This window comes from Manis pentadactyla, chromosome 10 (genome assembly GCF_030020395.1).
Source record: "Manis pentadactyla isolate mManPen7 chromosome 10, mManPen7.hap1, whole genome shotgun sequence".
NCBI classification, from domain to species: domain Eukaryota; kingdom Metazoa; phylum Chordata; class Mammalia; order Pholidota; family Manidae; genus Manis; species Manis pentadactyla.
The window spans coordinates 117,019,269-117,031,487 of record NC_080028.1 but is presented as its reverse complement, the minus strand read 5'-3'; the positions used below and the strand labels follow the sequence as shown (position 1 = coordinate 117,031,487).

The following is a 12,219-nucleotide window of genomic DNA, read 5'->3' as shown; positions in this document are numbered from 1 at the left end:
CAGAACTGCTGTGTAATCTTAGGCAGATTACTTAACCTCTCTAAGATTATTATTAAAGAGGTTATGCATGATTAATTAGAGATGCTGTTCATGATTATAATAATCATCTTAGGTTACGTAACCTCTGATAAAGTATAATAGCAGCAACAATTTCATGGTTTGCTGTGAAGATTAAGTGAGATAATCCATTTAAAGTGCTTATTAGTGTGCTGATATAGTCCCTTTATGTTTGTCCATACACGGTTGCAACTACTGAGCACTTTGAGTGTGGTAGCAATGTGTTAAGTAGTAAATGTCTTGTTACTCCTATCCAGTTGAAGGTGGAACTCAGGGCAGGCCAAACTTAACTGTTTATTGAAGTCTATGTCAGCTCATATTCCATCGAAACGTTTTATTGCATACAGCGATAATCTAAGAAGTAAAGCAGAGCCACTTGAAATACATGTTCAGCACAGTTTGAAAACTTTGGAACTTTGGATCTGAAGGTTCTTAGAGGTGATATAGTTCAAAGAAAAGGTTTTCAGGAAACTATTGAATGAAGAGTAATACATATCTAGGTACGCAAAGTACAAATAGTTCAACTCTACCAAGATTGTAAAGTTATTATCTGCTTTGACTATTAGATTTCCACCAGAAAACACAAAACTTATGGTATTAGTTAAGTAATTAATAACTTTGATTGATAATGGTTTTTATTTTTTGCTTTGGAAAGAAAACAAAGACCAAAATAGGAAGTAATGAAAGATTAATTTCTCTTTCAAATAGTCCTTTGATGATTTGTTTTAAAGATAATTAAAAATTTCCATGTAATTAGAAAATCTCTATGTAAATAAAATCTCCACATCTAAAGGCTTGATATTCTATAGTATCTCTTCTTCATATTCCTTAACGAAAACATTGTTATTTTTACTTTAAAATAGATTATCACCCCGACTTAAATATCCTCTGGTGTAAAAATATCATTGTAATATATTTAAGCAATAGAACTCATTCCATGTAGATTCTTCTGAAATAGTATTTCACAGCTAACTTCTGTTATGTTTCATTTTAAACAGCTTGAAATAATGCTGGAGCCCAAGGTCTGGAGAGAAGCTGCCACTCAGGTGTTCTTTGCCTTAGGGCTGGGGTTCGGTGGCGTCATCGCCTTTTCCAGCTACAACAAGAGAGACAACAACTGCCACTTTGATGCTGTCCTGGTGTCCTTCATCAATTTTTTTACTTCTGTCCTGGCCACACTGGTGGTGTTTGCGGTTCTGGGCTTCAAAGCAAACGTCATCAATGAGAAATGCATTGCAGAGTACGGATTTGGGTTCTTTGACCTTTTGATAGCATAATTATATAACAAATGTCCCACCAAACACATATGTGTTCCTTAATATGTTGTTCTGTTTTTTCAGGAATTCGAAAATGATCGTAACGTTTTTGAAGACAGGAAACATTAGTCAGGATATTATTCCCCATCACATCAACTTGTCAGCTGTTACCACAGAAGATTATCATTTAATTTATGACATCATTCAAAAAGTGAAAGAAGAAGAATTTCCTGCGCTTCATCTTAATTCCTGTCAAATTGAAGATGAGCTAAATAAAGTTAGTAGGCTATGTTTAAGCAATAAAATAATTATCATTCAGTTAAAATCTATTGTTTTTATTCTTACGTTATCTAGAAGACTCCTTTCAGGAAAATGACCTATAAAATGCCTGTGGAAGAGTATGCTGTTTCAAAATTCACATTCTTTTTCAGAGAACATATTTTCTTCAATTGTAAAGGATTGCTTTAACTTTAAAAAGTAGTTGCACTGGTTAAGCTACAATAATTTGAAATATGAATATAAGCCAAGAGATTTTCATCATAGAAAATGAAATTAGTCTAATAGCTTTCCTGTGTTCTATTCTATACAAAATTTGGTTATGATTATCATTTACATATTATATGACTGTTCTGACACATGAATATATGGCCATTTTAATAATTTTGCTCCACAAATCACGATTAAGTCCTTTTTCTTAGCCACTATCATGTATTTTAATAAACTAGATAAGTGAACATCAATAAATATCCTTGTATTGGTTGTCAGCCTCTTCCTGCATTGACAAAAAAGGAAAATACAATGGAAAAATCTGCCATTAATCATTTGCTTTAAGATAACTAGCTATGCTTGTGACTAAACATAATCATGAGCAGGAAATTATGGATGAAGCCATCATTAATATAAAAATCTAAAGTACTGTAAGGAAAGATTTAATTACCAACTTAACCTGTAAAAGTTTCTTTTTTGTTTTGTTTTTGTTTTTCTTTAAATTCTGGTCTACTGGTTGTCTTAATGAAGTAACACAATCAACTGGAAGTTTGTTTAGAGGCGCAGTTTCTTAGGCGACATGAGACTAGCATGTTTATTTCCAGTAACCCCCAGGTATTATTCCAGTTCGAGTCCCTCCTCTTTATAACTGATGTGTGCAGACATCATCTAATATTGCTCTGCATTAATGTTATTGTTATAATAATGATGTTAATATTGCTATTACATAATGCAATTATATGCTATCTTGCATATTTTACAGGCTGTTCAGGGGACTGGCTTAGCTTTTATTGCTTTTACAGAAGCAATGACACATTTCCCTGCGTCTCCCTTCTGGTCCGTGATGTTCTTCCTCATGCTGGTAAATCTAGGGCTTGGTAGCATGTTTGGGACCATTGAAGGGATCATTACGCCTATTGTGGACACTTTCAAAGTGAGGAAAGAAATTCTTACTGGTGAGTTTTTATGTATTTGACCTCCTTTTATCAAGCTGATACAGGGCATTTTACTCTTGGTAAGATATCAGGGATGGAAATAGGACAGGCTATTTATTAACATATGTTACGATTTATTCATATGTGTTACTAATTAAATATGACTTATTTTATATTTATTCATGTAATATACAAATGATCGATTTAATACAGATTATATTATTTATTAGTGGTTATTTACTATATTGCTCTTTATTAATAGTACTGTCATTATCATTAATTACTGGCACTAGAATAAAGTCGTAGACTACTCATGTATAATTTTGTATACAAATCAAATAATTATAAAGAAGTAGTTCAGATCCAATACTCCTTTTCCAAAAAGTGCATAGCTGACACTGATAAACCTAAAATTCAGCTCTCATATAAAATAGTAACTAGCCTACTAGTAGTTAATATCTCTAGGTAGGAAAGAAAGTAAAACAATTTATCAATATTGATGGTTATTAGTAAATCCAATCTGCAAGCAAATATTGGAGTGACAGTTTTGTACTGCGTCATCCTTGCAGTATTTGAAAGATATGAAGGATATAAGATAAATTGTTAACAGAGAGAGAGAGAGATACAGGAGAACCTCATCTGCAAAAATAATGAAAATCAAGTTGGGTAGGTAAGACTTGTACCATTTAATATATTGATAACATAATAGAGACTTTACATCTTATAAGAATTAAGAAGAAGCAAAGCTCAGCTAAATACATGAAGTTATTGCCAGTGAAAGAGATGGAAGTTGAATTGAAAAGAGGAGGAGTGCCCCCCAGGGTCAGAGGTTGGCTTCAGCGAATTCTGTATAGAGATGAAGGGGGTGGCAAGGACACCAGCCAGACCAGAGGAAGAAAGAGGGTTTGTTAAGCGATACAAAAATAAATTGGAAAAAAATAATATGCAGATGATCTTGAATGTTGGGTTGTTGTGCACAGCTCCCCAGGCTCTGTTTTTAGCTCTGATTTAGTAATGCTTTATGTGTAAATAACTCTCCAACACACCTTTATCACTTACTGCTCCACTGAGAGTGTGTGTGGGTGTGTATGTGTGTGTGAACTAATTTAGCAGTTTGTTAAATGTTTACATCTAAGTATCTTCAACTCAGCTAAACACAAATATTTATTTCTCCCAAAAGGCAGTCTCTACTTCTGAAGTGGCTATCTCACTTAAGGCTATCAATATCCTGCCTGACACATGCAGGCTAAATAAGTTATTTTTGCTGCTTTTCTCACTTTGTCCCATAATCCAAACCCTCCTTTGGTAAGAGGGCTTGCAAACTTAGGGGAAAAGCAACACTGCAGCGGGAAAAACAAACAAGGTAGCATTTGCTGACTCCCACCGAAGTCCTGTTTGGCCAGAGCAAAGGAAATGTGCTCTCTTTTCTCCCTGTCTGCCTTTGCCCTCGTACCTGTATCTCAAGTCATATTTTACCGAGATGAAATGTTCCCGCATCACCTTTGTCAGATGTGTTTTTGCCCTCTGTTATTACAGTAGGACTTCACTAAGTGAATCACTTGGTATCTTTTCCTCTCACATCTCCAGCAAAACTCCTACTGTCTGTATCACCTAGAATAGGCTTTCTTCATATCTGCCTTGTGCTCCGGTGTAATTAGGAAGGAGTGAAGGTGACACAGCTGTGGTTCCGATCTAAGCTCTGCTACTTCTGTCCTGAGACTTTGAGGACAATACACAGTGACAAGCATTTAAGAACTTCAATATATGATAGTCCCCAAGTAAATGTTACTTTGACTTTTCTACATTGTATGTTTATGTATGATATTCATTGATACATGATGCAACTGATACCGCTGTTATAGTGCTTAAAAGATAGACCTGACGACTTAACTCACACTTCCTGAGATTGTTAGGGAACCCCATCTGATTCAGCCCAGGGATGTCTGTTTTCTCCCCTCCTGACTGCCATTACCTGCTCTGCTTCTTACACCTTTAGTCACATCTGCTAAAAGGTAATTGAGAAATAGAAAGCAGATATCTGATATTTTGCAGGGCTTCTCTACTAACGTGCATGAGAAAATAAAGAGTAAGTTTTCATTTTGGTAGCTGGCCAGGAGTTTCGGCATCTTTCTTAGATTCTGCTGTGAAAACTTCTTTTAGATGATTCTTAGTTACTTGGATAATCAGATTGCCCAACAGTTATAAATTGTATTCCCAACGAATCTGTTCCAGCGATACCAAGATACAGGTTTGGGTTGGTGCTAAGACAAAGTCTGGTCAGAGTTTTTCAGTTATGCTTTAAAAAAATACATATTTCAATCAAATATAAAAATATATATGTGATTACAGTTTCACAAGGCATATTAGTCTCCTTATTAATTAAAAAATTCAACATAGCTTCTGAAACTATAAAACATTATTAAAAGTAGAAACTACCTATGAAAATTTGCTGCCTGAAAAGGTCACTTTGCTATTAATAAAGAGAAGAAAGGTATGGAGATACATGCTTTTAAAATTTTTTGAGTTTTAACTCTTTCATTATTTGTGCTTGATAAATAAATTCCCACAGACTCAGGGAGATGAACTGAGTTACCATCAATTCATATTACAGTGAATCACAATTCATGTTACAGTGAATTCATACTAAATTTGGGGCTAACCCCAGGTAACTAACTCCCAGTATGTTAGGTTATATTCCACAGTATCAGGAAAGGTATTGCCATGTCACTGACAAGTTATGAAAGTGAAAAAAAAGTTTTTCTTTGAATATAATAATTCATAATGAAGTCTAAAAAAAGACTTGACACTAAGTAAGGGCTTAACTTTTCATTTATTCCTTCTGCCTAGTGATCTGTTGTCTTCTGGCATTTTGTATCGGCCTGATATTTGTGCAACGCTCTGGAAATTACTTTGTTACCATGTTTGATGACTATTCGGCTACACTGCCTCTGCTGATTGTAGTCATTTTGGAGAATATTGCTGTATCCTTTGTTTATGGCATAGATAAGTAAGTATCTTTGCTTTTATGCATTCATTTTTCATCTCTATTTTGGAAAGACCATTATTAATATCTGTTTCATTTAGAAGAGAAGGAAAGTAACTAGGGGGAGAAATTCTTTGCCACATTAACAAACCTTTTTGCGGGCTTTTCTTCATTCAGTGAATTTAATGAAGTGTATTCCCCTACTGGCTGATTAGATAGAGTCATGTGCATGGCAATAGCCCCGGATTCTGGAGTTTTGATTTAATTCTGGTGACTAAGTAGTAGCTTCCAAGATCTAGTGAGTATTGACTATGTTCCAAGAGTCATATTGTTTTGAGTTATTACTTTACCTACATTTCACAGATGAGAAAACTCAGGCTTTGGGAGACATCACCTGACTTGTTATCACCCATCTGGATAGAGGCAGACCTGGGATTTCATAGCCATTTCTGCTTAGCTCTAAAACTTATGCTCCTAATTATTTTTGCCAACCTGTTTTTATGAGAGGAATTGTATTTTATCAATAAGACCATAATTTGGACTTCCATTTTGACAGTTTGTCATTTATAATAGCCATAGTAGAAAATACCTTTTTAGTGGTTAGTGTTCCTGAATCATAATAGTTGTAAGAACAGAAGTAACAATACTACTAATTAAGAATAAATACATCTATTAAATTCCTGCTGTATGTTGAGGTGGTATGTTCTACGTACATATTCTGTGAGCCTAAGAATAACTCTCCAAGATAGGTATTATCTTTTTTGAAAATGCCGAAAGTGAAACTCAATGACCTGACTTAAAAAAAAAAGTACACGCGCGCGCGCACACACACACACACACACACACACACACACACACATCTAAGCATTACTAGGTAGTAGTAGTAATTTATGGGAAATAGAAGGATCAGACGCACTTGTGAAGCAACACTGTGGGGATGCAATCAGCAAAATGCAGACCATGGGAAACTGTAGGACAGCACACAGGTGATTCCACAAAAGATGAAGCAGCAGCAAAGAGACATAGGAGGGACCTCAAGATGAAAAAGGGACTTGAGAAATACATCAATCAGTTGCTGTCTGTGGACCTTCTTTCAGTTCAAACAGATTATAAAAAGAAGTGAGGGTTCAGATTATGTAAACACTGGTTATTAGATATTAACTATTGCTAATAAAAAAGAAGGAACTTTTAATGTATATATTATGCATTGTAAATGCATGCCACTGTAAGTATTATGTACATAGAGCAGAAAGTCATCAGTAGGAGATTTTTTCAGTAATGGGCTTAAGAATCCTTTTACTAAGTGAAAATTACAGTATTCTCCTGGTTCTGTTTTACTTTATAAATGTTCTTAATGTAGAAGTCATCTTCCAGTACGACTTTGATTCAGTATAAAATGTCATAGGGTATCATAGCTGAACCCCTGTCCAACTGTTGACATATAATATACATTTTTAAGGTAAAGCAATATTAACTCAAAGAATAATTGAATACTTTCTTTTTATTTAGGTTTATGGAAGACCTAAAAGATATGCTGGGCTTTGCTCCCAACAGATATTATTACTACATGTGGAAATATATTTCTCCTCTAATGCTGTTATCACTGCTAATAGCTAGTGTTGTGAATATGGGATTAAGTCCTCCTGGCTATAATGCATGGATTGAAGATAAGGTAAATTACAAAATAAGGAAATGAGATAAAAGTATACATAAAATGACATTTTAGAGGTTTTTGTCTTTTGTTTTGTTCACACTATATTTTGCTGTGTAGTGAATAGTGTTGCTTTTAAGCAAGGATCTTGAGATTTATGGGGGTGTTTTTGGCCCCAACATGTATGATTATTTTTTTATACATTGTGGATTTTTTTAAGACATGAGAAACACTGACTTGGTCTTTATTAAAGTAGCTTTATTCATGTCACCATAGATGATTTATTGGGACTTTGACTCTAGAAAACACATTGCTTAAGCCACCAGAAATATTTTTCCTATATAAATTTATTAAATCAGGTCCCAGATGCTCTATGACAATGAAACTGTGCATTAGTCATGTAGACATAATTTAACTAAATGTTGAAGTAAAGTTTTGTCATAACTGTTTCATATTAGCAAGGACTATTTCAATTTCTGTTCTCAAGATGCATTAGCCACAGAATAATGCAATTATAAGATATGTATTAGCTGTTATAAAATCAGAATGCTTATTTTTCAGAGCTACCTCTGGCCTTTATTCTATGGCCAAAAATTCTGTATAACAACTAAATTCATGACTGGGGCATACACAAGTCTGTTTTCCCTTACCAAAACCCTGGGAGCTAGATTTGCTTCAAAATTTAGGTTTTCAGATTTTAGGAAGATAATATGGCACAAGTAACATGTTATCTATTGCTTAGTAACAAAACTACCTCCAAACTTAATGACTAAAACCAACACTGATTTATTTCTTAGGATTCTGTAGGTCAGCTGGTTGGTTCTTCTCTCAGCCTTGCCTGAGCTCACTCATGCAGCTGATTAAACTTGGAGAGCTGGGCTCGCTGTGATCTTTCACTCTTGGCGTCTTCCAAGCATTGTGGACTTGGGACAGCATTCTGAGAAACAGAAGCAGAAACTGCCAGGCCTAGCCTTGGAACGTGTTTAATATGTCACTGCCATGGCCTGCTATTGGCCAAAGCAAGTCATAAAGCTGGCCCATTTTCTGTGCTTACAAACCTGACACAAATATAACATTTTTCATATACTTGCAGAGAGGGATCCTTAATCATTGTTTTTGGGCTTTCACAGGCATCTGAGGAATTTCTGAGCTACCCAGCGTGGGGGATGGTGGTCTGCATCTCTCTGATGGTCCTAGCCATCCTGCCCGTCCCTGTGGTCTTCCTCATCCGTCGCTGCAACCTCATAGACGACAGTTCTGGTAACTTAGCATCTGTGACTTATAAGAGAGGCAGGGTCCTAAAGGAGCCTGTGAACTTAGAGGGAGACGATGCAAGCCTCATTCATGGAAAGATATCAAGCGAGATGTCATCTCCAAATTTTGGTAAAAATATCTATCGAAAGCAGAGTGGATCACCAACTCTGGATACTGCTCCCAATGGACGATACGGAATAGGGTACTTGATGGCAGATATGCCAGACATGCCAGATATGCCAGAATCGGACTTGTAGCTGGGGAAAAAAAAAAAAATCAGTGGGCTTTATCTGGGTTCATTTTATCAATGAACAGTGGCTCTTCTAAGAGAAGCATTAGGCCTCACTTCCCAGAGGGCGATCTCAGGTGTTCCATGGCTGTGATGTTAAATCCTAACAGTGTATGTAAATTCAACTAGAGCATTCCTTTGGATTCTTTGGTTTACATTTGCACAGAAGGAGTTTCAGACAAGGCTTACAATGACTGAGGTCCACATTTGCTGGAATTTTTAAAAATACTTTTGGTGTTTTTTTCAAGTATTTTTATCTCTGGAAAAAAAAAACAGGTGTTACCTCAGTTTCTAATAATTTCTGGTTGTAATAGTATTGGCAATTCAAAAATGGTGTACTTCAAAATTTCTAAGTTGGCCTTCAAGGTAACTCCCAGTATTACAATGAACGGTTCTGTAAGTCGGTGCCTCTTAGCACATTTCCATGAATATATTGTGTAGATAGGCTGTACTTATTTTGGTAGCAATTATTCTTCTTAGGCAATTATTGAAGAAAACTGCAAAATATTTTCTTATGTCATAGCTGTATAGAGCAATAGTATCAAAGAATAATAAGGCACTGATGCTGGGATGACAGTTTAAACTCAGATGTGATTGGGGATCATGTGCTTGATGGCTGTATATTTTTTGTAAAATATATGTGTGAAAATGATCTAAGGAAGAGCTGCTCAGCACTCTCAAGAATTATGCAGGTTCTGCATTTTTCTATGCCGTGTGCCTAAAAACCTACTTGGTATTTATTGTGGTTTCAAGATTACTAATAGTATATTTATATAATATACTGGCAATGTGTATAAATGTATATTATTAGTACTCTGAGTACTGATTTGAAAACTTGAAGCAAGATGGCATTTTATTTCATACCTTTCTGTTTTGCTTCTGTTTTATGCAAATATAAATCCTTTTTTAAGTGATTGTTAAAATTGTATGGCATTACATTTTAAGCTACAAATAAACAAGGTAAAAAAAAAATGGTTGTTTTCCACATTGATTTTTTTCCTTGTATCTTCTGAAGTGGATTATCTTGCATTTCCATCGGCACTTAAGCATTTTATGATAATCATCACATTCCAAGTGGGATTAATAGAGTTACCACCACTTTAGAGACAAAGGAAAAAGAGTACTATTGTTAGTGGTGTTCTAAGGTAGCCTAATCATTCTTGAAAAAATAGTCTCCTAGGAAACTATGTGAACAGATGACTTCTTTGCTGATCAGTATTTTCTCTGAAGTATACAAATAAATTATTTTTTGGTGTGTGTGAAAATGTTATATATGTGAAATTGGGTGAAACAGAACTCCATTGGGTGCCATCTAGTTAAAAGGCCTTTATTTCTAACTGTCCTACCACTATATCAGTCACATTTAAAAAATTACTATAGCTGCCACAGCAAAACAGGGGATGTAGTACACACACTGGATCCATTGATTTATTTTGGCCGAATATTCTTAAGTCTGCCATGGACAAATGATAACAAACTACATGACACAACATCTAAAATATAATTCCACTGGTGACTAAAACTTTTGGTTTTGTTTTTATACATTCACTAATATATTCTGTATCACTTGAAAATTTAAAAATATTTTATACACAGCCAACATAGGCACATTATACAAAACGCAGAATTTATAACGATTCAAAATAGAGTACATTTCCTTTCCAACATTTCTCCTAGTTACCCATTTCCCATCCGTAGAGGCAACCACTGTTACCAATTTCTTATGTATCCTTCTGGAGATGCTCTTTTGTACACATTACATAAATGACAGCATTCTGTGTTCTCCCTTCGGAATCTTATTTATTTCGATGAATATATTGGATAATGTTTCATCTGAGGCACATAGATCTGCCTCACTATTTCAGAAGTTGAAGCAACAAATTTTAATTTTTTGGGTTGAAGCAATATTAAAAAGTTTGTAGCAAATCCTTATTTACTGCCAGCCTTTAGTTTATCATGGAACACCGCCACATAGCACCATCCCTCTCTACTCCCTCCCCTGCCACGAGGCTTTCCATGTACAATTTGTATACCCGCCTTCGGCCAGGGAGTAGGTCTCCACCTTCCTCTTCACAGAGTGGTGTGAAGATGGGAGAAATCATAGGAGATTGAAAAGAATCTAAAACTGTTTCTAATACCCTCACTTGGCAGATGCAGACACTAGGCTGTACATCTTAAAATAAAATGAATAAGGTTTCCCCTTTCTGTTTCTGTCATTCGGTCAGTTCTTCAGCTGTTCCTTCATTAATTCACCCTTTGAGCATCTGTTCACCAAGAATCTATCTTATTCTTAGGACTAAGCAAGATACTATTGTAATTAGAACATAAACGATTCATCTTCTCCTAGTTTTCTTCCCTTTGCCAGGGAGACACCTTACCTATCCTTTCCAGGTAGTGTAGTATTTAATAGAATAAATAGTAGGGTATATGAAGTACCCTTCTCTAGACTCTTAAAATTTAAGGCTACTTGTTTTTGTATTACTTTCTACTATTTCTGTAAACTCTACCCTAACCTCGCACCTTGTTGTAACACAGGCAAGTATTGTCTATCCTTAAATGGAAAGAGGTCTGGGAGAGTGAGGACTGATAGAGTGCTCAAAGTTAAATAAAATGAGGATGAGAAATGCACTCACTGTTAGGTGTTGGAGTCATACTGACGGAGTCTAATATCTTGGTGCAGCCAAGTCTTAGGATGTAATTTTATGAAACAATATTTGCATTTCCATGTGTTTGTGTATATGTGCATTTTTTAAAGCAGAAGTTAATTTTATCGTCAAATCTTCAAGTGGGTATGTGACCCCATAAGGTTTAAGATGTAATGTTTCTTAACCGTTATAATGCTTTTGAGTCACTTGTGGCTGTGATCTTTTTAAAGATATATTTCCAGCTTCCTGAATCTGAATCCTTGTGGGCTTGGAGGTAAAACATGAGTTGTTTTTTTTTTTTAAACTTACTCTGATGTTCATTCTTGGTTGGAAGCCAGGGTTATGAAGATGATGAGAAGAAGGGCAAGTAAAATATGAATTCTAGTTATCTTCAACCAAACTGAATGAAAATGAAGGTGTGATAACTGTGATAGCTGGGGAGAAAAAATTGGGGTAAAAAAAATTGGAGTTCATAATTCAAAAAATTATTTGAAAAGCAAAATATCTTTATCCTTTTAAGTTTTTTCTGATCACTGGGTTTCCTGAACACTCACAACAAAACATTCATGTCTATATGTACTGAATATAAATAAAAACAATACCAATTATAGCAACTATATGGATTTTCTGAAGCATTTCAGTTGCAAATTTTTTGAACCATAA

At 35.2% G+C, this 12,219-nt stretch overlaps 1 protein-coding gene across 3 annotated transcripts in view; it reads left to right on the top strand.

The window, feature by feature from the left end:
- SLC6A15 (solute carrier family 6 member 15) overlaps positions 1-9,889 on the top strand; it is a 45,481-nt gene extending 35,592 nt beyond the window's left edge. For all 3 annotated transcript variants that reach the window (XM_036890035.2, XM_036890034.2, XM_057487540.1), the window contains exons 7-12: positions 1,056-1,297; positions 1,398-1,590; positions 2,563-2,755; positions 5,582-5,741; positions 7,227-7,389; positions 8,499-9,889. In XM_036890035.2, the coding sequence (XP_036745930.2) occupies positions 1,056-1,297; positions 1,398-1,590; positions 2,563-2,755; positions 5,582-5,741; positions 7,227-7,389; positions 8,499-8,879 (1,332 nt within the window). In that variant the 3' untranslated portion in view covers positions 8,880-9,889. The remainder of the gene's footprint in view (positions 1-1,055; positions 1,298-1,397; positions 1,591-2,562; positions 2,756-5,581; positions 5,742-7,226; positions 7,390-8,498) is intronic.
- The last annotated feature ends 2,330 nt before the right edge of the window (positions 9,890-12,219 follow it).